This window comes from Doryrhamphus excisus, linkage group LG20 (genome assembly GCF_037039965.1).
Source record: "Doryrhamphus excisus strain RoL-2023G ecotype Guam linkage group LG20, RoL_Dexc_Guam_v1.1, whole genome shotgun sequence".
Classification (NCBI taxonomy): domain Eukaryota; kingdom Metazoa; phylum Chordata; class Actinopteri; order Syngnathiformes; family Syngnathidae; genus Doryrhamphus; species Doryrhamphus excisus.
Window position 1 is genome coordinate 5,955,897 of NC_136376.1, and position 24,624 is coordinate 5,980,520.

A 24,624-nucleotide genomic window follows, 5' to 3' on the forward strand; every position below is an offset into this window, starting at 1 on the left:
ACAGATTGTGTTGTCACTCAAAAAAAAAACTCCATGTGAATATTCTGTAATTTGTATTTAATTATATTATAACTCTCATAAGTAAGACCTGAAAGGATCAAAATGCTATTTATGTATCAGTTATTCAAAATACATTCAGTTTAGACTTTTTGTCAGGAACTGGTTAATCTATAATTATCAAATGTTTTTCGAATAAATTCACAATTGTAGAATTTTAGTTAAATTAATGTATAATTACATTAAAATCCAAAAACAGATTTTATTTACATGGTGTGCACTATTGCCTTATTTTTCATCAGGCGAATTTCGGGCACCTCGCTGCTTCCGTGCGAGGACCAGTCTGAATCCAACATGGCGGCGGCCATACGAGTGTGTTGTGCCCTGCGCATCCCTATCGGAGGTGAAGTCTTTCTCATTATTTTATTTTTCCGATTAATTTAACATTGTAGTTTAACATCGAGTTTATGAAAGTATGTAAACTATATTTTGGCTTCGTAAAAGATTGGAATTGTGACGTCATGTCTGTCGATAGGGGAAAACCTTTCAACGCTACGAGCATTCTACAGTATTATAACTGTTCATTTCTGTAGCTTATCTTATTATCATATTGCAATTGTTTGATTTTTACACTCCCACAGGTGAATGGGTTAATGTATAGTGAAGTTGTATGTGTCTAGGTTTACGTCTTTAGTCTTCTCAATGTCATTGCATATGTGCAGATGTACTACCAAACTATTGACATATTTATTTTCTGAATGAGAAATCTTGTGGCACCACTACAGCATACATTTGCCACCTCCCCAAAATTCACTGTATCATCGTCATATAAAAGTACTGACAGTATTTTTCTATAGGAGCGACCCCCCTTCGCACCATTGGTGCCACCGTCAATGGATCCCATCTGTCTGGTGGAGCCTGGGCTACTGCAGTTTCTTCCCTGCAAAAAAATGCTGCACCTCCTCTTTTCCATGTGACAGCTTGGCAGCAAATTAGACACGGCAGCTTCTTCAACAAGTGTAAGATAGAAATTCATATTCCTCATTTCATCCAATCATTTCAATTCACTTTTTTAATTGACAATTTTGAGTTGCATTCATCTAATTTTATCTGTGGTGGTTTTGGGTCCATTCAGTGACAGCTGAAGAGCTATGGAAAGGCGTACTGGCCGAGACCGGAGCCGGAAGCAGGAAGGGTAGAGGGAAGCGAGCCAAACGCAAGCTGAGAAGAGATCTAAACCGAGGCCAAGTCATCGGAGAAGGTAAGGAAGCATTTAATTTTTCATACTATATCGGATATCGCGTTTCAAGAAACATTTATAACTTTGTGTGATTCAACTACACAGGTCATGGAGGCTTTCTGTGGCCCGGTCTGAATGTGCCACTGTTGAAAGACGGCACCATCCAGAACATGAGCCGCAGAGGCGACAGTGAGCAGCAGGAAGTGAAAGCTGAACTTGGTAAACACACATTAACATGAACTTATTTGTTACCAAAGACGTATTTATACGTTTTCTTCAACCCAACATATTTATATAAAGAGGTGATGATGCAAGTGTACAATAGAAGAGGTCATGTTAGCACAGTTTTTTAAGCCTTAAAAACGGCCACAAGGTGGCAGCAGTGAATTTAGCTCAGCCTGCATGTTTCTGATGTAGCCAGGCCTCCACAGCAAGGAGGAAGTGGCACAGCATGGATGAGTGTAGTGTGCAGAAGGTTACACAGTGCAGGGAAAGGTCAGTGTGCACAGTTCAGTTCCAAACGTGAAAATTCATGGTGTTATATTTGTAAATAAATTGTTATTTTGATGTAAAACAACACATTTTGTGTTGTTTATGTTGTGGTATAGTTGTTCAGATATTTTGGCTAAATATATATGGCTATGTTTTTGTCAAAGTGAAAGTTGAAATGTATCTTTTCAGAAAAAGCTGTTTTTTTTTTTCATTGAGAACTTCCTTATGTTCTATTGCTGATTACTAAAGAACACAAACAATGAGAGTCTAATCTGTCTTTTGGTATCTTCCATATTTGTATACCCCGAGAACAATATTCTATGTTCCTTGACAGATCAGTCAAAGCCCTCTGGGGACTAGTACTGGGGGGGGGGGCATCTTTTGGAAAATGTCTGGTAGTGAATGAGTTGAATGCTGATCAATGTTCTTTTACTTCCTGCAGTGCGTCAGCGAGACGAATGGGAGAAGAGGAGAAAAATGAAGGTGAAGCGGGAAGGCGGATGGACAGGGAACTCTTGGGGCGGGATCAGTCTGGGGCCCCCCGATCCGGGACCCAATGGAGGTACAATGCATACTATAATAAGCATTGGACAACCGAACAACATTGTTCAGACTATGCAAAACAAAATTTAACTTTTGCATGTTGACTTGGAAAGTACTTTTTATTTTTGAATTAGTTTTTTTTTTTTTTTGGTTTGTCTTCTTTTATCAGCCTTTATTTTTATTTATATAAATTTTTTCTATTCAACTGACAAACTTAGGAGTACCTCCATTTATCCACATTTAATCCCTTTTTTTCCTCAGTTATCTGTGCCTTTTTCCCCCCAAATGACTTTTTTCAGACTGACTGGTTCAAATAACCATACGGTTAGGGGGTTATTATGTAAACAACGTCCCTGCAGCAAGCTAAGAATGCAACTCTGTATTCGTGAGTACATCGGAGAGCTCACAGATGGACCGTTGAGCCTTCTGAAAATATTTAATCCACACTTTTTTTGGCTGTCGAAGCCCTCAACCGAGTTTATGTGTGATTAGGCTGAAGGCTGACAGATGCGAGACAAAGCTTCTCGCCTCTTGTCGAGTCATCGGCCCTCGGTTGGACTTTTTCTTTTTAATTCCTTTTTTACGCTTTCATGCCTTCGCTGCTAACAAGCTCTCGCAACTTGACTCAAGCTCATGCGTAGAAACACGGTCCTCGCTGGCCAAATGCACCAGAGGCCTTATGGATGTGGTGTGCACAGAACTGTAACGAGCTTTCTTGTCTCTGATCAGGTTGACTTTCTTCCAGATGGTGTTGGCTTTTAATTAGTATTAAGGGAATAGGCAGCTGTTGATGTCCTTTTCGGGTCATTCGTGAGATGCATATTTGTTCTGGTAGGCTGCTTTTCTTTTGCGTGTTTTGTGAATCTGCTAAAATGTTTTTTTTTGTGTGTTGTTTATTTCTGCAGAAACCTATGAAAACTTTGATTCACGTGTCATTGAGGTGAGTCTATCTTTTCCAGGGTGAAACTTATTAATAATGATGTTGTGTAGGCATGGAACATACAGTATACACAGCATGTATGTGTGTTACCTTAACTTTGTTAGCATTAATTGAAACTACTGTGCTCATGTAGTGGGGGGTAATGTCTCAAGGTCACACAAGGTCAAACCCCCAAACCTGCTTGATGCCGTGTGTGTGTTGTCTTTGTTGTGATTCCCTCTCTGATGCCCACTTAATGTGAGCATCTCCCTAAGTGCACGTGCGCCTAATGAAATCAAAAAGCCTTACTGGAATGAAAACGCTTGCTTCCCAAGGACGATGACACCAGCATGTCGTTAGTGAAACAGTACAGTGCTGCAGGAGGAGGCGGCAGAGGCGAGTGGGAGACGGGGAGAAGGAGCCTAGGTGAGGAGAAAAAAAGTGTGATATGTAAGAGGGTGAGGGGAGGAAAAAGGCACAGGAAATGGGAAGAGGAGAGGAGGAAAGGCTCTGATGGAAGAAAATAAGATGGAGTGAGTGGCTCAGAAGGAAGGGGAGAAGCTAAAGCAGGTACTGGAGGTGAAATGGAGAGGTGGGGGTGTGTGTGTGTGTGTGTGTGTGTGTGTGTGTGTGTGTGTCAAGGAATGAGAGGAAGAAAACATGCGGTAAGGGTCTAAGAAATGAGGGACAAAAACTGGATAGATAGACTTTATGTATTGTCATTGCACAATAACACAGCAGTGAAATTGCCAACGAAATGTCGTTGCCTGGCTCCCGTATAATAATAAACAATAATATGGTGAATAAATAGATGACATCAAATATGAACAACAATGTAAACAGTAAATTGCAGTAAAAAGCTTTGGAGTGATGGGCGAGGACCAAGTGGAACAGGTGTAGGAGTAGAAGGATGGAGAGAGAGAGAGGTGTGAGGAATGAAAAGGAGGTGGAAGTGAAAAGGACAAGGGGCTCCCCACTGCGAGAGGATGGCATGCTGGAGGATTTGAGGAAGAAAAGAAAAAAAGACTGGAAAAAGAGGAGAATTGGGAAGGGACAACGATAACAAAAGCTGGGAACGGGTGATGGAGGGATATTTGTGAGGAGTGGGTGAGGTGTAAGTGGAATGGGGGAGGAAAGGAGTGGGAAAGAAGGCATAAATGAGTAGGAAAAACACAGAGGCTGTATATGCTATATACTCCATTAGCCTGTCAAACTTTTGTGCTTCACATGATGGGAGTTTAGTCACCGTAAACCATCCTTCAGAACATAAACAACTTTGAATCAGAGGAGAGTGAATTCACGCACACAGTAATGTAGTTTGTCATGATGTTGTCATAACCATAAAGCAATGGAGGACATGAGCTCATCTAAAAAAATCAGCCTTTTATAAATGAAGTTGGAAGAAAGTGAGTTTGTAAAGGTGACCGGTGTAAACAGCATCACAGTTTGGAATCCATTGAATCCAAGTGTTAGGTGTTGGCAAAGTGTCGCCGTCTGTTTTCCGTGAGGCTAAAACTCCTCCCCGTCGTGGAGGCTGGCAGCAGCAGATTGAGGAATTGAAAACATGAAACACAACCCGCCGTCGTCGTCGTCATCCTCGCCGCCTCCCACCGCCAGGCTGTCGTCCATCCGGCGCAGATAGGCTCGGCCCATCTGCCGCGCATGCTAATGCCGCACCGCAAACTGCTGCATCGCCACCTCCAGTGATAAACGTGAAGTCCAAAAAGCTGCAAAGAGTCATGCTTAAAATGCTAACTGGCTGCAGAATCGTGAGAACTTTGAGCATTTTTTAAACTTTAAGCAACCATCTGCTCAAAGGGTTTGAGGCGATATTGCGATCATATAGGACTGGCACAATAACAAGTCTTGCTGGACAATAATGGTCTTACAAATGATTGCAGATAAACAGCATAAATGTCAACATTATTATGACACTGAATGACTGACAGGAGGGTTCAGTCATTCCATTCATTCCACTGAAGAGTGATGATGACTGAAATTGAAAACAACTTTCTCCAAGATGCAAGATGTTTTCTTCTCTGTGGCGAATGAGTGCTGCCCCCTAGTGTTTACACAGTTACACTTAAAGGTCACTTCTTACTTGATTCTACAACACATGCTGGTTTGGTCATTGCTTATTTGTTGATTGCTGTTGTCTTGCAGCTGAAGAGTGTGAGCTGCATGACAGCGAGGGAGGGCAGGAGGAGGTCCATCAGCTGTCTGGTCGCTGTGGGAAACGGCAAGGGAACCGCAGGTCAGTCAAGGGAACATACGATACGACAACGAAACAGTCACTTACCGAAAAACTTTTAGTTGAACATTTTTTAATTATTAAATAAATTAAATAAATGTAATTAATTTAATTTTTAAAGTACAAATTACATTTTTTGTGTCACTTTAAATTAAAACAGACACTTTTTGTGGGGAAGCACGACAACAGTCACTTACCGAAAAACTTTTAGTTTAACTTTTTTTAATTATTAAATTAAACTAAATAAATTTTAATTAGTTTAATTAATTTAATTAATTTAATTTTTAAAGTACAAATTAAATTTTTTCTGTCACTTTCAAAAAATAATAAATTAAAACAGACACTTTTCATGGGGAAGCACGAAATCCAATGAAATACAGCTGGAATAGGTGCAGATGCTGGAAGATCTAGGAAGCTTTCTGTGCTGGTTATCATGTGTAGCTGCTCTATAGGAGTCCCCAACTCAATACAAAGGGCCAAAAAAAATAGCATAATAGGTTCCCTTTAATAAATCAACAAAATAGACGACAAACTGCCGTGTTCTTTGACTTGAACACTTCTCAGGCAGACTCGGTGCATATCACAAGCAGTCCCATTATAATGTCTTAATGAGCGAGGGCGAACATTTACTCTCGATCCTAAGTGGGCGTACGCGTCATACCTCTGTGTACTTTGTGTGCCTTCTTTTAATTTATCACCACTTTATACACTTTTAATTAATAGGACAGAATTCTGAGTATAAAACATGTAGAACTGAATGCTAGTGGTACTTTGCTTTTCGGTGTTTATTTGGTCTGAAAATGGAAGCATATAAAAAGCGTAGCAGTCCAAACCGAGGTTTGAGGGTACTTCTGACAATCCCGCTGCCTCTGAACTGAGAGGTAAAGGGTTGATGACCCACAAGTTCCTGCCTGTGGGATTGTCTCACACAAAATTGGTATTGCTGAATTGATGAATGTGTTTTTTGTTCTCTGCAGGCTTCGCATTGGGGAAGGCGGCAGACAGAAACACAGCTCTGAGGAAGGTGAGAACATTCCCTCTTGGTTTCTGGCAATAAAGCACAGAAATCCTGCTAAGAAACAATAAAAATTATATTTTTGTAGATTGTAGAGATTGTACCAGTGTATTTTTACTTTAATATCCTGATTACATGTGTGTATGTGTGTGGGTTTTACAGGCAAAAAATCGAGCCATTCACTACTTGTACTATATAGAGAGATACAACGACCACACCAGTAAGTCCACAGTGTATGAGCCAATTAGTTGTTTTCCTCCTCCACAGTGCCCTCTAGAGATAAAGGCTTTGTTTTTCTGCCTGAAAGTTTATTTTTTTTTTCTCCACCAGGCTCTGCCTCCGCTCAAAAACGTGTGACTTTGTCCTGATGTGTTATCAAAAACACTTTTTGTCCTCTTCAAGGCTTACACCGCACCACATACATACTGTACATAAAATGAACATCAGAGAAGAATTGACCTTTTTAGTTGTTCTTGTTTGTGCACTGATTTAGTCACAGTGTGTGATTCACACGGCGCACAAAAAAAGCGAGGACTCGGTACCTCCTGCAGCCTCTGCAACTGTTCAGCGGCCACCGAGGGGAAACCTTAATGTGTTTTTGTGACATTTAAGTTGTTTTTGTTTTCCAAGGGTGTCATCATCACCTCGTATTTAATTTACACTGATTATGTTTTTAACTATATACATTACCACAAAACATTTTACTTTGCATGGTTTGATAAAAATTAACGACATTTTATCGTCAAGCAGTCGAGGATAAACCAACTTTTTATTCAAGAGTTTAGTAGTGAAATAACATTTTGTTTGCAATGTTGGTGGCATCGTAACTCCTCATGTTAACACATCTTGTACACAGCTGACTCTGCCAGAGAATAAGAAAATGTAGCAGGAGGGATAGAAAGAAAACAAAAACACTTTTTCTGGCTTTATTGGACACTTTAACCTGAAAGTATGTATGGCTTTTTTAAATATATTTAATATATTTCTTTTTTGGGGGGTACTTTTTGCCTCCATAAAAAATGTATACACATGAAAATTCAATGCAAATTTAACGACGGCGGCAACAATTTCTTTAGGCGTATTAGATGAAGTTTGCTCGGGGCTCATGAGCAAGGCAAAAGTCCATTTAGCATAAGTTATGATGAGAGGCAGTGGTCAATTTTGTGTTTAAAGTATACTGTAGGCCAATAAAAAAAAATAGCTGGAGGGCACCGACATTTAGACTTGAGGCGATATGGTGCTTCCTGCTGCATTGTTGTTTATTTACTGGTATTTTCTCTTGATTGGCAAATGAAATACAGTGAGTGATGCATAAGGACATTTGGGGTTAAGGTGCAGAAATGCAGCAAAAGATCAGGAATAATATTTGGAATAGAGTCATTCTCTGTGTTTCTCCTCAACAGTTTATCACGACATTGAATCCAAGTTCAAAAGGTCGAGTCTTCGCATGAAGAAACAGCACGAAGGTAGATTAATTTACATAATACGCTATTAACAGTATACTTAATGTGGTATGCAACCACTAGAAACCATAACTTTGGTGCAAAGATAATGCACAGAAACAGTGCTGGCATTCAACGATGTTCAAGCAGACCCCCCCCCCCCCCTCGTGTCTGCAGGCTACGGTCTGCGGTGCCACCGTGCCATCATCACCATGTGTAAGCTGATTGGCATCAAGGACATGTACTGTAAAGTGGAAGGACCAACCAACCTTCTCAACATCACCAAGGCGTTCTTCTCTGGGCTGGCCAATCAGGTACACTCTCGTCACGCATACGTCACAAATTCAAATCTTCCAACAATGCAAACTACATATTTACATGTGGAATGGCATTGTAGCTACAGTAATGCAAAGACTAAGTTAAATGTGGTCTTTTTTTGTATATTTTCTGCTTCTAATAATATTTATTTTTTCCACTCCAAATTAAATAATACAATATAGGTTAATATATTTATTGTGAAATAAATAATTCTTTATCAGCATTAGTAAAAAGAACAATATCTGATTTAATAATGGAATTGAAATGCATTAGTCCAAATACACAGCTTACCTGAGAGTGTGAAAAAAATGAATCCACTATTAATATTGGGATGGTTTAACATTAAAAATGTTACATTTAGTTCCCTGCTTGTAATGTACATTGTGAATGACCCCAAAGTACTTGTGATCATCCTCCACTTGCTTCTTAAATATGCTTTGCAAAACTTTGCAGTCCAACATACATCCCTCATCTAATGGAAAATACAGAAAAAAGTGTAATATTTAGCCTAGGACTTAATATTTAATATTATAATATTAATTCTACTTAATATTTAAGTCCTCCTTCAGTCCCATGCTCCACCCACCCAGCAAGTTCTGGCACCAAACCATTGTCCTCCCTCAACCCTCCATGCAGGAAACTCACCAGAAGCTGGCAGACAAGAAGCAGCTCCACGTGGTGGAGTTCCGCCAGGAGCGCGGCCCACTTCCCGTCGTCGTGGCCAGCCCCAAAACGGGCGCACGGGCCGACCCAGAGCCCGAGGATGAAATTCTCAACACCCGTCTGAACTGGGACGACGTCCGAGCCTCGCAGGGGTTCAAACGCTCCATATGGGCGGGTGTGAAACGCACCGTGTGGTAGAGCGGTAGTGGATAGCACGGCGCTATCATGTAGAATGACTACCAGGCTTGTCTTATTGTCTCTTCTGATCATGTGTTGTCTCCAAATGACGTTCATGTAGTAATGCTATTCATTCGATCACACGGCTCACTGTGGGGATTAAAACAAATAATGTACTTGAAAATTAACTCATGTCTTTTAATACTGCATTTTCAAACTAAACTAAATATTGTCAACAGTAAGAAGACTCTGGAAGCACAGGTATGGGCTCCATCCATCCATTTTCCTCCGCTTATCCGGGTCCGGGTCGTGGGGGCAGCAGTCTTAGTAGGGAAGCCCAGACTTCCCGGTCCCCGGCCACCTCCTCCAGCTCCACCGGGAGGACACTAAGGCGTTCCCAGGCCAGCTGTGAGACTTAATCCCTCCAGCGTGTCCTAGGTCTGCCTAGGACCTAGGGCCTTTTCCCGGCTGGGCATGCCCGGAACACCTCACCAGGGAGGCGTCCGTCCGGGAGGCATCCGGACTAGATGCCCGAGCCACCTCAACTGACTCCTCTCGATGTGAAGGAGAAGCGGCCTACCCTACGGAGGAAACTCATTTCAGCCGCCTGTATCCGCGATCTCATTCTTTCGGTCATGACCCAAAGCTCATGACCATCGGTGAGGGTGGGAACATGGATCGACCGGAGGCTACCATCCTGGAGAAGAACCTGAAGAGGACCGTGAACTCAGAAAAGCTCTTCTCTCTGAAACAGGTATGGCAGGTATGGGCTCAGGTTACAATTTTAATGACTTTGGACTCGATGGTACAGACTTGTAATTTGACTCGGACTTTGACATGAATGACTTTGGACTTGACTTGTACTTAAAAGTCTGATGTCATGAAAATACTTAAGGCTTGCTGAGTAAAATGTGTCTTTGTTCGAATTATTCAGCAAACGTGACGACAATTATGTAATTTCCGGTAAAATATCATTTTTGTTAACATCCAATAAGGTTTAAGAACAAGAGAGGGTGTGGCTTACATTTCTGTGAGATTAACATCGGCATGTCAATACACTACAGAGGGGAATTGAACTTACTTTCTCCCACTAAGGTCTGAAAGCATTGAATTCTTGTTTGACTGCAAATAAATCAACACAAGACGTGTTTTATTTCATAAGATGCTTTACTTTGGAGAAATTTTATTTATTAAAAAAGTTTATTAAAAGAGTTCTAGAAAAGTAGAAACATTTGCTGTAAATGGATAAAGTTGATGCCACATCCTGGGGCGGATGTGTCTCAGAAGGTTGAGCAGGTTGCACAGTAGCCGGAGGGTTGGCAGTTTGAGCCCTGCATTCCATCCCCTTCTGAGTCGATGGGGAAAGTCATTATGTAGAATTTTAATATCATTGTTTTCTACCTTTTTGAACTGTAAGAAAACATCCACTTTCTTAATACCTTCAAAGTTCATAGCAAAATGTCTGACTTGCTGATATTTGTGTTTGCAACGTGTGTTTCTCAGAAGTGTTTCCATCTGAGTGAGGACAGGACGGTGTGAATGAAGTAAAGGAGTGTGGCCGTGTAGGCAAACACCTGCAACACAGTGACAGAGAATGATCATATTACTGCTGTTCATACCATAAACTGTTGATATAAATTTATTTTTTGTTTGTTTGTTTTTTTTTACCACAGCAGCGATGTCAATCTGGTAGATCCTAAATGGTCCTAGCTTCATCAAAAAGGTGATGTAGGCCAGATCCACTGCAGCGCTCAGGTAGAACAACGTGGCCACAGCGTGGTATGCAAAGTCCTCAACACAAGACCAAAAATATATCACATACAGGACATTACAACATGGATTGGCAGAACCATTCTCAATCACTGCTCAGGTTCCCCCTTTATCTCATTGTGCTTTCTCATGTCATTCACATGGTCTCATTTGTGCCCCATTCTCAATTTATGCTTAATCGCCCGTTTTATTCTATTCATGTTAACTACATTGTCTTGCTGTCTCATATCATGCTTAAAGTCCAATCGCAATTTATACCCATTTTCCCATCTCATGGTATCTTTTCCTATCTCATTTATATACTTAATTCTCATCTAATTCTCATTCTCTGTTGTCATTGTTTTCTCATATTCCTCATGTCTTCTTTTCTCGCCTCATTTTCGTTTTGCAGACCATTCTCATCCAAATGTCGTCTCATACTCTAAATATTGTCCTTTGCATTTCATGTTTTTCCTCCGTGTTCTCATCTCATACTCATCCCATCCTCATCTCATTCTTACAACATTTCATTGTCATCTTCATAGTATAAACTTCATTCTCATCCAAATCTGAACTTGTTCTCATGTTCTTTGTTTCTCATTGTGATCCTAATTGATTTCCTGTGTCCATTTCACTCCGCAGTCGGCTTTCTCGTCTCACGTCCACTCGCATTCAATTCTCGGGTAATACCTATGTCATTCTCCCTTCTCATCTTCACACCGATTTCATTCTCATTGCATCTCATCCCCTTGTAGTACATTTGCGGACCATTCTCATCTCACCAAATCTCATTTTGTTCTCATTTTGCACTTGTCTTATTCTCTATTCCCTTGAAAGGCATTCTCATTTCTTCTCATTCTACCTCTGTTGTCATTGTTTTTTTTTATTATCATCATCTCATTCTCATCCAGTTCTCATCTCCCGTGTGCATCTTACAGCGGCGGCCCAGCCGGAGCCACTCTTGTGACACCCGGTGACAAAGATGATCATCCAGAGGAGGGTCATGACAAAGCAGAAGATGGAGACAAACATCACCCAGCCCAGAGGGTTGGGTGGCTCCACGTGGGTGGAGGCCACCAGGATCCACACCAGGCCGCCCGTCACCTACACACATGGAGTCATGAGGTAATAAATCATAAATCAGGACCAGTATTTTCACTTGGGTATGTGTTGATGCATAACATAAACATAACTGGGATGGAGACAGCTGGCCCTGCCCTAAGTGGTGCCCTAGGTTAGATTTTATAGCAAATGTATAGTTTTAATATAACTATATTGAAAGTGATTTATTTTCTGACTTTTTGGCACCCTCTGGAGGTCATCTGTGAATTTTGCATAATGATGCATAATTTTGCACTGTGCATTTCTATGATACATTATGTTTCTGAGTGGCAAATCTACATTGAGAAGATGCATTACTTTTTTCCATGTTTTATTTGTATTTAATACACACTACATGTCGAGGTATTCATTGACCCACAATATGCACGAGTGGTTAGCTTGCAGGTAACACAACTAGGAGACCTGAGCTCGATTCCATCCTCGGCCATCTCTGTGTGGAGTTTGCATGTTCTCCCCGTGCATGCATGGGTTTTCTCCTGGTACTCCGGTTTCCTCCACATTCCAAAAACATGCTAGGTTAATTAGCGACTCCAAATTGTCCATAGGTATGAATTTGAGTGTGAATGGTTGTTTGTCTATATGTGCCCTGTGATTGGCTGGCCACCAGTCCAGGGTGTACCCCGCCTCTTGCCTGAAGGCAGCTGGGATAGGCTCCAGCACCTATCAAAAATCTGAACAGTTACGTTCAACATGTTGCCGCACGGTGGTTGAGTGGTTAGCAGTCAGGAGAGTCCACTTTGGCGACTCTGTGTCAGGTTAATTGGCTCCTCCAAATAATAGGAGTGGCCACATTCATATGGATAAAAGTGTAAATCATTGTCCATATGTGCCCTGTGATTGGCTGGCGTCCAGTCCAGAGTGTACCCTGCTTCTCGCCTGAAGACAGCTGGGATAGGCTCCAGCATACCCGCGACCTTAACGAGGATATGGATGTGTCACCTGCTAGTTAGCTTTACAACAGTTTGAACACTGAGATTGTTCTCATAAGGTTTTCAACCACAAATATAAGCATATTTTTTTAGCAGACAAAACCCTTAAAAACATGCAAGTGGCACCCAAAACAAGCAGATTTAATCCATAGTAGCCATCTTGGTGAGCGCATTCTGTCTGGGATGAGGTTTACTCAAACAATGTGAGGATGCACATCCCATATGACGTAATCTGGTAGTAAGTAAGTTAGAAAAGTATCTAATCGAGGTACAGAATGTATGTTTATATGCATATTTTGGTTTTTAAAGACTAGAAATGTTCCCTAATTCTCTCCTTAGTCACTAATGGAGACATCCTCCTCCTATAAATACACATACCTGCCTTATTCAAGATCTAAAAGTCATAGAAAGGATCCTGTCATAGCTGATGTGGTGCCCAAGGTCAGAGGTCACTCACCAGCTCAGGAAGGTAGAGCATATCCGGTGCCGTGACGCAAATCTCGAGTCCACTGGGCAGACTTCCCATTGACTGACTTGTGGTCGCAGCCATCACAACCGGTTCCGCTTCCTAATTCCCTCTGTGGGTCTACAAGCAAGCCGCAACCTTCTTTCCTCTGGCTCGAAATAACGGAGGAGCAGGTGTCACTGATCCAGGCAGGAAGGGATAATTTTTCAGCCAAACCTGTTCTGTTATTGCTGTCTTTCCCACAACAGCTCCTTGGTGCTCACCAGTAGACACGCCCTCCCTGAGCTCCAACTTCATGTGAGGAGTAGTCGGTATCTTTGTTGCCCCGGGGGTTGTAGTGAAAGCAGATGGAATATCGCCATTGTTGTTGACGGGTTTGTATGTGTTTTACACACTGGACAGTTGCTGCTCTCACATTTTAATAGAGAGCTTAGCGCATCAATCCAGATTGTAATACCTATGGAAACAAAAGATTATGGTGGGGTTCACTTAGCACCCCAATTAAGTCAGATTAAACCAAAATAGTCTTGATTGTGAGGTTTGTGCTGTTTGGTTCTGTTTTGTTAATATAACCAAATTTATTTATTTTTTTATTCATTTATTTTCTACCATTCTACCATTCATATTTTATACCAACAACCATTCACACTCACATTCGTACCTATGGACAATTTGGAGTCGCCAATTAACCTAGCATGTTTTTGGAATGTGGGAGGAAACCGGCGTACCCGGAGAAAAACGTACCCACTCACGCACTGGGGAGAACATGCAAACTCCACACAGAGATGGCCGAGGGTGGAATTGAACCCCGGTCTCCTAGCTGTGAGGCCTGCACGCTAACCACTAGTCCACCGTGCTGCCCTAACCGAATTTAGTGTAATCAAAATCCAGATCCTTCGTCCCGACAGTCAACATTCACTGAGACGCTTCTTTGACAATGAAAATAGAAACAGATCATTACAATTTAAAAGCCGACATTTCAAGAAATGCTGCAAACGTTTGACAGACAGTACCAATTGTCACAAATTGCAATTCCACAACTTTATAATAGTGTAAGATTACATTCATTCATTCATTTTCTACCGCTTTTCCTCACGAGGGTAGCGCGGGGGTGCTGGAGCCTATCCCAGCTGTCTTTGGGCGAGAGGCTGGGTACACCCTGGACTGGTCGCCAGCCAATCAAGTTCAGATAACGGGAGGAGGCTTCTGCCCTAAAGTGCTATTGCTTTGTCAGCGTTTACACACTTTTTCCTCACAACCAAACCTCCCTTCCCCCGGGGGAAGCAACGGCACTGTGGTGTGGGATCTGAGTGCTGCATGCAGGGGCGCTCCTAAACCAAGCATGGTCCCATTCTACTGGTGGTACAAGGCATGGACTTATTAGTTTTAGCTCTTTTAAATTAGATTGTCAATTTGATGTGTTAGTTTGATAAAATATTTACTGACATTTTTTATTATTATTCATTATTTGGAATGAGTAATAAGCTGAAACTGTAGCTTGGAATTCCACAATGGCTAAGTTCCATTAGACCGTACTGGAATGGCAAACTGGAACTACCAATAATTTAAATGCACCACAACAAGACCGGTCATGACCCTAACTGAATCAACAGATCAACAGGTGCAGGCATATTATAATTCATGCATGATGATGTTCCCAACCCAATTTTTTTTTATTGAAGAGCTTTGGGTTATGTAATATTACACTTGTTTTGGTCACAGGACTGCACAGTAAAAACTTTGCCTGGAGCACAAACACCAGACATACAGTACGCATGTTAAAGTAAGTGAATAAATATTTGCTAAAGCCATTGGAAATTGTTCACAATGTGTTTCCATCCACACAAGGAAAACAATACAGTAATGGTGATTGTTTGCTAGTAGCTTAACTAAAACACAATTATAACATTTGGTTCCATTTTTAAAAATAAATTTCACATAGTTTTGAGTGATAAATACAAAGTCTGCAAACACCAGTTTTCTAGTCTACTTGTTTTATTTCACATTGTAGATTGCAAATATATCAGTGAGGTGAAATCATCAAGTACTGTATATACATGTGGACATTTGCAGACAAATAACAAAAACAATCATCACTCATTTAAAGTGATCCTCTTTGAGAAGGAAAGCTAAAAGCAGGAAAAAAAATAAGTGAACGAATAATAAAAAGCTTTCGTAAACACAAAGAAAGCGTGAATGAAATTCTGACCACGTTTGAGGTTTGAGGAGCTCTTCGATGCGTAATAATGTCACTCGCCTTTGTCCAAATGTCAACCACCAACAAAGTAAGCCAAGTAATCCCTGCTCAACATGATGTTTATTTCTCGTCCAAACAGTGACATCATTAAGTTTAACAAAAGAAAATAATGTATAGATTTCTTAGTAACTCTATTTGACTATTATCAAAAAAGTAGGGGGACACTTCACACAATGATCGATCCATGTTTAAACATACATTAAACTAGTGCTTTTGTGCATGTGTATGTGCAACACACTCCATGTACTGTATGTCCAGTGTGCTGCTTTAAAGTTGGAAATATGTCATTTTTTATGGTAATGTTTTGATGGCGCTATCTGCAGGTGAAACACAGTGCTACAGCTGTGAATACAGCAGAGGGCGCTGTCTCACAAGTCAGTTCACTCAACATTTTCCAGCAGGAAGGTGCTCTGACAAAACGTGATGTTATGTAAATGCACGTTTTAAACGTACAATACTGTATGCCTGGAATTGATTATTAACTCATTCACTACATTCACTTTTTTGCGCAACTCCAAAATAGAAGACAGCATGTATGGGGCGGTTTTAAGCCAGAAAAACGGCCACAAGGTGGCAGAAGTGCATTTTATAAGAACTCGGCCTGCAACTTTCCCATAGAAATACAGGCTGCATTGCAACCGACATGCAGACACAAAGTTCAGTTCCAAATGTGAAAATTGTAACGAGTTCATGGTGTTATATTTGTCGATTAATAGTTACTTTAATGTAAAACAACTGTTTTTTGTGTTATGTTGTGGTGTAGTTTTTTAAAAATATATATTTTAGCTAAATTTTTTATGACTACATTTTTTTTCAAATTATGCTTGAAATGCGTCTTTTCACAAAAAGCCTTTTTTCGTTTTTTATTGAATCTTACCTATGTTCTACTGCTGATTACTAAAGAATGAAAAAAGATAGAAACAAACTTTCTTTTTCTACTGAAAGATGAGAGTCTATCTTTTCTTTTGGCATGTACCATACCTACAGTATATAGCCACGGAACATGAAAAATCAGCCAAGATCATCAAAAATGTCCGGCATTGAATGAGTTCATGTGTAAAACTGAATTTAAAATGTGTTTAACAACTGTTCAAGGCATATTACAGGGCTTAGAGTGTCAAAAATAAGTATGTATAGCGCTTTTTATGGGTGCGTCAATCTATTTTTCTCCATTTACTGGGTACATATAACGGGGTGTACTGTTGTCAAATAAGATTAGTAAAAGTCCCTTTCCTTAGACATGTGACCTGGGTCAAAAACCTGTTCGTTTGTTGCTCATTCAGTCGTGTGACTACTCTAACTCGTCTTGCCTGTAAGCGCGTGCCAATGGTAAACAAAGAAACAAACAATAACAATAAAAAAAATATATATAAAGGGTGAGGAGTGAGTCGTTTAGATCACGAGACTGGCCCACTTGGTTTGACATTTGTTTGTTTTTAAGGGCGGTGGAGTGTCTAGGCCTTCCTCCATCGGATGGCTGAGAAAATGGCGTGCAGGAAGTAGAGAAGTGTGGCCACGTAGGACATCACCTGGAAACACAATTGGTAACATTAATTAATAATAATATTGGTGGGTTATTGATGTTCAGGTTGTTTACAGTTGGTTTACTCTTCTTGAAGTAGCATACATTAGCTTATACTGTTTGTATTGTATTGTCAAATGCTCATATTCAAGAATCAAATGATAAAATAACCTTATAAAGTGAATTATTTAGTGATTAGTGTAAAGGAATTGTTCAGAGCTAATGTATTTGAAGATAAAGGGTTAATAATAATAGTATTTATCAACAGTTCTGTAATGCCACACATTGTTATTATGTTGTGTGTTTGTGTATTATTGACTTGGATTATGAAGGCTCCGGTAGCAAATACTGTAGGTCTCACCACAGCAGCGATGTCCAGCCTGTAGAATTTGAGAAGGTCACCAGTCAGGGGTACCACGGCCACGGTGCCCGAGGAGTCAATGTTAACCCCCCACCCTTTGAGCACCGTAATGTAGGCCAAATCCACGGAGGCACTCAGGTAGAAGACCACCGCCAAGAAATGGTAGCCAACATCCTGTAGGAAGGAAGGAACAGCACAACATTCATTCATTCATTTTCTACCGCTTATCCTCACGAGGGGTCGTGAGGGGTGCTGGAGCCTATCCCAGCTGTCAGAGGCGGGGTACACCCTGGACTGGTCGCCAGCCAATCACAGGGGACATATAGACAAACAACCATTCACACTCACATTCATACCTATGGACAATTTGGAGTCGCCAATTAACCTAGCATGTTTTTGGAATGTGGGAGGAAACCGGAGAAAACCCACGCACGCACGGGTAGAAAATGCAAACTCCACACAGAGATGACCGAGGGTGGAATCGAACTCGGGTCTCTTAGCTGTGAGGCCTGCACGCTAACCACTCGCACAACAGTTGAAAAAAATCAAAGCTATTTGTTAATTTTTACGCCATATTTTCCCTGAAATTTTAGTCCAAATTCTGATTTCAAATTCTGTCACTTTTGCTGAGCAATGCATTGATTGACAGTTGACTGTGTATCCACCCGGCCAATCAGCATACAGCGGGTGTATCTCACCAGGGCGGGCCAGATGCTGCTCTGGTTGGCTCCACAGAGGAAGATGAAGAACCACAGCGTTGTGAAGACGAAGCAGTAGACGGACACGAACATTACCCAGCCCAGAGGGTGGTCCGGCAAGACATGAGTGGACGCTACCAGGATCCACACCAGACCTCCAAACACCTGCGGGGGGTGGAGTCACACAGGTTAGGGTCATGTATTGAACACTGGTGCAAGTGATACCATGTTATATACCGTAAATGCTCTCATTATAAAAAGCTTCAAGTTGTTTTAAAAATACATCAGGAGGTCGCTGACAGCCACAGCTGTTAATGACGTGCGCTAAATAGCGATGCTTATTTGCATTTTCAGACCCAGTTTACAATCAATGAATTAAACCGAGTTTATGCTTAAGTTATTATTGTTATTCACACTGTGTGAAATTGGGGTAGTGGCCCTTTAAGATGACAACACCAGCAAATGACAACAGCCAATCTTGGTTTGTTTGGTTTTTTTTTTAGTCATCATCCTTCCTCCTTTGACAAACAAAGAGCCTTGGGAGAAAGTAAACATGAACACATCGTGCTGTAACACAATAAATTAACATAATCCTGTGGAGAAAAGCTCGACTGCACATAGAAATACACCATTGTTGGTACAGTGAACAAGAGTATGTCATGTGACCCTGCATTCATCCAATCAGCTCGTCAGGGAACCAAGGCGGCATTTTACACTTTGCTTAGTGTCGTACAAGTTTTGTTCTTTCTGAAGCCTACACGGCTGCCCAAAACCGATATATAATATATGTTGCCCCGAAATAACATAACTATAAGATAAGGACTATGAATTACATCATATTTGTATGTAGAAACTGTCTTAAACTGTTTCAAACTGTTTTTGAATGTCACTGCTAGCATGCTAGCAATCTGTGTGGATAGATAGTGATAACATGGGAACATTTCCGGCCTCAATGCACAGTGAGTGTAAAATGTAAGTATAAGATAAATATTAAACCAGCTTCTTTGTATGTCAAGTCATAACTGCCAACTATTTGGATTTTGGCAGAATCCTAATAAAAGTCCCTGCTAACATGCTAATAGCTAGCATCGCCACTGCTGTAGCAAGATTGTATTTTGTGTGTGACGTCTTAATACCTGGTTAAATAAAGATACGGGGGGTCACATTTAGCAGAAGGGAGGGACTGAATCAATGCGTTAATGAGGAGTTTCTTGTGGGGGGGAGGGGGGAGTGAAACACAATGAGTAATGGGCCACACCTGGTGTCGGCCATTTTGGCAGTGACAAGGCAAATCAAACGTCAAAGAAATGCTTCTCACAGCCAAAAGGTTTGAGATAATGACTAAAAATTACCGGGTAGAGGCTTTGGGCAACGTATTCATGTGCTTTGAAAAATGGCCGCAAGAGAGTGACGTAAAAAAAAAAAGTGGAAATTAGAGATTTTTTTTTTTTTTTTTACCAAAAATGAAGACACCTTTAACATGGATGACAGTGAGATTTGGCCTTGTTTCCTCACTTCGAGTGGCAACAGAAGCAAAATGTCACACATCTGATATGATAAGTATGTCGAACTTTTCACCAAAACACATGAAGTTAGGGTAGAAGGTGTGGCCAGGAGGGCGAAGTATTGACCAAGGATTATTGAGTTAAGAACAGGATCGCCGACTGCCGCAAATGAATGGAACAGAGTGAAGTATGGCATGGAAGAGAGAGAATACGGAAGTATGCGAACAAAGTGCGATATTAGGTGATATTAGGCTGACGGACAGGGTGTGGAAAAGGAGGCACATTATCCTGTTTTTTTCAGAGAAATTCCCCATTATAAAGATTGTGTTCTTAATCAATTGGCCCATTTTTAACTTGACTTATACATTGCATCCCCCTTATTATTATGCTTTTGCTGCACACTGTTAACTACAGTATATGCCATACATTCAACTGTAGACTTAGATATATTGCCATACAGGAATATGAAGTACATTTCCCAACCGTGGAATCGATCAAAGAGCTTCCATCTAAAGGGTAAATCAGTAACTGTTGCAGTGTTCTGCTTCATCAGTTCAAGCACAGTGTAAGAATGCACTCAAACGAGGCGTGAAGAGACCACCAGTGCAGTAAAAGTAGGCTTTCTATCAGCTGCGCAAACAAGCTGTCGCTTCAAACGGATGCCGCCAATACTTCTTGCAAGATTCTGTGCAGTTTTTGTATGGGTCACCAAGCTGCAGAGCACGCCCAAGTTCTCAAAGATGAAACATTCCATTTGACTTCCTGACTTATTCTGGTTTGTAGTGAAGAAATTTGCTCAAACTGATTACTGTCAGGGGCGGCACGGTGGTCGAGTGGTTAGCATGCAGACCTCACAGCTAGGAGACAAGGGTTCAATTCCACCCTCGGCCATCTCTGTGTGGAGTTTGCATGTTCTTCCCGTGCATGCATGGGTTTTCTCCCACATTCCAAAAACATGCTAGGTTAATTTGCGACTCCAAATTGTCCATAGGTGCACCCCGCCTCATGCCCGAAGATGGCTGGGATAGGCTCCAGCACCCCCCGTGACCCTCGTGAGGAAAAGTGGTGGAAAATGAATGAATGAATGATTACTGTCAGTAGAAATAATGTATTAAATCTTGGGGGCCATTTTTGACTCACTGCTCGTTTGTTATTGGCGTATGCGAAAAACATAAATTCATTATACATAAAATGTATAATGTTTATTTTTTATGTCGCTACTTTACTGTTTATGCATGCTTTTGGCTTCTTGGGTTTGAGTTGTCCGGGTTGGAAAACAATGGTCAGTCAGACCCTGAAGTAGACATTGATTGGCTGTCATTGTTTTTGGGCTTGATTAGCATCAGCGAATAGGCTAGCATTGTAGTCGGGAGGGCAAGGTGACGAGCGGAGAGAAGATACGGGTATGAAATTGGAGGAGCATGTGGGAGTTGTTGGGAAATTTAAATTTGGTGATATGCCTTGTAAGAAGGAGTCAACTTTAGCTTACCACATCAGCGCTAAGCAACTAACACGAGTAGCAAAGCGAATGATAGCAAATAACCGTCAGGCTGACGTACAGTATGTTCTTGATACTAGATAGCGATGAACTGCAGGCCAATAAACATAAGACGAGAGGTGTTACAAACTGCGTTCATAGTAGCCACCGTACACGACTGCTGTTGACGACCAAAATCAGGACGACCGCATCTCAGCTAGTAACACAAACAAAAAATAACAAAACACTGCAAGGTCGTGCGACTATGACCTTCTTTTGTCCGGTGGAATACGTTGTAGAATACTACCACTCATGCTTTGATCTTTTCGGAGGCACAATAATAATAATAATATAGCAGGTGGTACACAGCACATATATATTGTGTCTGAAAAAGAAAATGATTCATAAAAGCAAACATATTGACTTAAGTGACTAATACTCGGACAAAAGTGTTCCGTTCATTCAGTTCTATTCAACTACAAATGCCGCATTAATCAAACATTGGACTGGAGTGTTTGCAAACAGTTGAAGTGTAAAAACATTCATGTATTGTTAGATTTGATCATGTACATCCATCACTGCTAAAAAATACTGTAGATATGGCATTAAAGTCAGCCATGTGAACAACTACAGTAGTTTGAAACCTCTTCTAAGAGTTTCAGTGCAATCCTTCTTTACATTTCTTTTCCATTTATTTGCTTTGTCAGCGTCTAAAACCGCCACCCATGCAAATATTGCTCCATAATGTCCCCATCTTTGGCCTCGCTGGACACTACTACTTCTTCTTCTTGTGTGAGACAGTGAACTTCTCCCAAAACCAGAGCAGCAGGTTATTCCACGGAATGCTTCATTAAGCTTAGAGTAAAACGAGCCCATAGATACCCGGTTTCGATTTACGCCTCTCTTCCATCTCTAAGCCAACCAAAGCTTGTTTTTTCCACTGCAATCAAACTGATTTAATCTCCATAAGGAACAATAATGGTATTTTTTGCTGCAGGAAAATCGAAGAAGTTTTTTCATAGAAATTCATTTAAGTCGTCTTATCTTTTAAATATCAGAATGGGCACGAAAGGAACCAGGAAGTGTGACTATTAAGAAAGAAAACTCGGAAAAAGTATTCTCCTATAGGACTCAAATTGTAATGAATGTGGTCTCCGATTGTGACATATCATCACATCATAGCAATTAGCTGTGTTAACAACCACAAACCTAACTAGCAGGGATGTCCGGGACCGATAATTATTGGCCCGATATCGGCATAATAATGTGATATTGGTATTGGATTTTTTCCCGATCATGAAAAACAATATTTAAAAAAATACTGTATAGAATACATAGTATGTGCTCATTCCACCACAGGAGATACTATGTCATGTTATTGGCTGATATCGGAAATTGAAAGTTGGACAATATCGGCATATCGTTATTTGGCAAAAAAAAAAAAACAACAATATCAGACATCCCTACTAATTAGACAAATAAATAAAATAAAAATAAAATACATTTTATTTATAAAAAAATAAATAATTCCATAAATCGAAACGAAAACATTTTCTATACCCTTGTCCCAGTATTGGTGCAGACACAAGTCGGCTCCAACCCGGCGGGTTTGCCTTTTAATTAAGTTTGTTCAGGCATATGTCATGTTTGTCTAAGTAGGAATATGACATGGCGTCAATATGTGCCAGCTCAAGTTAAAGTTTACACATATATGCCTGAAATTCATATCAATTCATTCATATTCATATCAGTCACATTTCTTTGGGTGTTGCTGACTCATGTACTGTTTTGTTGTTGTTGCTATGGCGATGGACTCACTGGTCAGCATGAACTGGTTGCCATGCCCTCCGGCCAACGTTTATCTTAAATAATAAAAGTAGTATTATATACTAATTACATTATTTAAAATAACACATACATTGAATTATAATGTAAAATTCAAAATCTATGTACTGTAATAACATATCATGATAATTATTAAGTTATTACGTATTTTGAAACTGAAAATAGTCTTAGCGCCGGTTAGCCCGAAGTAGGCATTACCTCGCATAGCAGTATAAAGCAGTAAAAAAAATATAAATAATTGAAAAAAATTACAATGATTCAAATAAAAATAATAATAACAAAACTTCAAAGTTCATTGAAAATATTAGAAAAATAATTTAAAAAACTAATAATTCCATGCACATAGTAAATGCATTGTAAAAAAAAAAAAGTATACATTAATGATGAATGGAAACATCTCTGTTTAACACAGTTAAAAAAATGTGAATAATTAAAAATAAAAAAAGTAAAAATCAAAACTGGAAGGGAAAATAATTCTTGATTACTTGTTTCAATTAGTTTTTTAATGCCAATAATTGCAAATTAATATACTCTGAAATCAAAATTAACAACAAAACATTTAAATACTGTTTTTTTTTTTTTTTTAAAGAAAGAACCAAGTAACAAATATTTTTGCAAATAAAAAGACGGGCCGGGATCCTTGTTTTAGCATAGCAGTATGAAAATCAAAAAAGTAGTCATAAGAAAAAAAAAATTGAGTTCTCCAATTCAAAATTCCCCGTTACAGTTGACTTGACCGATAGAACAGCAACTCGCCACTATAGCTATATCATTAGCTATAGCTATAATATTCGAGATCGAGTCGATGCTCATTTATGATTCAGTTGAAAGCAACTCACAAACTCTGGGATGAAGAACAAGTCAGGAATGGTGGTGAAGATCCTGAAGCCTGTGGGCAGAACATCACCCGACGTGGTGGAAGCCATAGTCCCAAACACTTTTTATGTGTGTGTGTGTGTGTGTTTTAAGTGTTATGTCCTCCAGAGTGACATGCACTTGCTGTTTAATTTGCTTTTTAAAGGCCGCCTCCTGCACCTGCCTCCATCTGTCCTCCTCCACTCCACCTTTCCATCCTGTGTGAGTGTGTGTGTGTGTTTGTAGAGTGTCTATTAAAGGCAAAGAGGCTGTTTACATATATACACAAAAGCGATTGTGAAGCAAATTGGGAAGAGTCCATGTGGGGCGTTGGTGAAGTTGAAGTGGGAACGTTGCAGCAAGTTGATGGGGTGGTTTAGCTGCGCTTTGGAAAATAAAAACATGGACGACTGTGCCAAAAATAAAGGCACACAGGCTTTGTATTCACAGTACTAATCATAAACATCCATTATTTTATTATCAATAAGGAAGTGAGGAATTTAGGAACAAAATTCAACAAATACGTAAATTAAATATATGAATTATAAATATAGCAAGATAAACAGACATTAAATATGTATTTATTTTTATTATTAAATTATTAATTATTATTAAATAATACTAATTACCAATATATGAATATTATAAATTATTAATAATAAATTATATTTATAAAATGAATACAAATAATTATAAATATAAATGTATTAATATAAAAAAATAAAATTAAATAAATTATCTACTCATTGTGTTTTTTCCGCTTATAGAAAACATTAAAAAT

General features: G+C 40.0%; 3 protein-coding genes and 1 long non-coding RNA gene across 4 annotated transcripts; 2 read left to right on the plus strand and 2 right to left on the minus strand.

Moving 5' to 3' along the window:
* Positions 1 to 299: 299 nt before the first annotated feature.
* mrps5 (mitochondrial ribosomal protein S5) lies at positions 300 to 9,255 on the plus strand. The gene is made up of 12 exons (XM_058058478.2): positions 300 to 400; positions 855 to 1,016; positions 1,133 to 1,258; positions 1,343 to 1,456; positions 2,172 to 2,291; positions 3,178 to 3,212; positions 5,355 to 5,445; positions 6,420 to 6,466; positions 6,620 to 6,677; positions 7,861 to 7,923; positions 8,077 to 8,213; positions 8,854 to 9,255. The coding sequence occupies exons 1-12, from the start codon at positions 352 to 354 to the stop codon at positions 9,076 to 9,078; spliced, it is 1,227 nt and encodes a 408-aa protein (XP_057914461.2). The 5' UTR covers positions 300 to 351; the 3' UTR covers positions 9,079 to 9,255.
* Positions 9,256 to 10,238: 983 nt separating this feature from the next.
* On the minus strand, positions 10,239 to 13,529 carry LOC144894432 (myelin and lymphocyte protein-like). Its single transcript, XM_078799414.1, has 4 exons — positions 13,315 to 13,529; positions 11,743 to 11,910; positions 10,726 to 10,848; positions 10,239 to 10,631 (listed from the first exon to the last, which is right to left on the minus strand). The coding sequence occupies exons 1-4, from the start codon at positions 13,405 to 13,407 to the stop codon at positions 10,557 to 10,559; spliced, it is 459 nt and encodes a 152-aa protein (XP_078655540.1). The 5' UTR covers positions 13,408 to 13,529; the 3' UTR covers positions 10,239 to 10,556.
* LOC144902158 (uncharacterized) lies at positions 11,325 to 14,710 on the plus strand. Its single transcript, XR_013630465.1, has 3 exons — positions 11,325 to 11,489; positions 11,745 to 11,931; positions 14,428 to 14,710. It is a non-coding gene; the product is annotated as an uncharacterized LOC144902158 (long non-coding RNA).
* A 1,389-nt stretch (positions 14,711 to 16,099) lies between these two features.
* Positions 16,100 to 24,072, minus strand: LOC131108095 (myelin and lymphocyte protein-like). Its single transcript, XM_058058862.2, has 4 exons — positions 23,828 to 24,072; positions 18,162 to 18,326; positions 17,464 to 17,637; positions 16,100 to 17,109 (listed from the first exon to the last, which is right to left on the minus strand). Exons 1-4 carry the CDS (start codon positions 23,912 to 23,914, stop codon positions 17,035 to 17,037), a joined length of 501 nt encoding a protein of 166 aa, XP_057914845.2. The 5' UTR covers positions 23,915 to 24,072; the 3' UTR covers positions 16,100 to 17,034.
* Between the last annotated feature and the right edge of the window lie 552 nt (positions 24,073 to 24,624).

Bases quoted from the DNA above. Each gene is read 5' to 3' on its own strand.
- LOC131108095 (XM_058058862.2), bottom strand. From the start codon at position 23,914: ATGGCTTCCACCACGTCGGGTGATGTTCTGCCCACAGGCTTCAGGATC. The intron at 17,638-18,161 runs GTGAGATACACC...TCCTTCCTACAG, and splicing joins GCAGCATCTGGCCCGCCCTG to GATGTTGGCTACCATTTCTT. The intron at 17,110-17,463 runs GTGAGACCTACA...TTGTGTTTCCAG, and splicing joins GGCTGGACATCGCTGCTGTG to GTGATGTCCTACGTGGCCAC.
- mrps5 (XM_058058478.2), top strand. From the start codon at position 352: ATGGCGGCGGCCATACGAGTGTGTTGTGCCCTGCGCATCCCTATCGGA. The intron at 1,457-2,171 runs GTAAACACACAT...TACTTCCTGCAG, and splicing joins GGAAGTGAAAGCTGAACTTG to TGCGTCAGCGAGACGAATGG. The intron at 2,292-3,177 runs GTACAATGCATA...TTATTTCTGCAG, and splicing joins CGATCCGGGACCCAATGGAG to AAACCTATGAAAACTTTGAT.
- LOC144894432 (XM_078799414.1), bottom strand. From the start codon at position 13,407: ATGGCTGCGACCACAAGTCAGTCAATGGGAAGTCTGCCCAGTGGACTC. The intron at 11,911-13,314 runs GTGAGTGACCTC...CCATGTGTGTAG, and splicing joins TGCTCTACCTTCCTGAGCTG to GTGACGGGCGGCCTGGTGTG. The intron at 10,632-10,725 runs GTAAAAAAAAAC...ACTGTGTTGCAG, and splicing joins AGATTGACATCGCTGCTGTG to GTGTTTGCCTACACGGCCAC.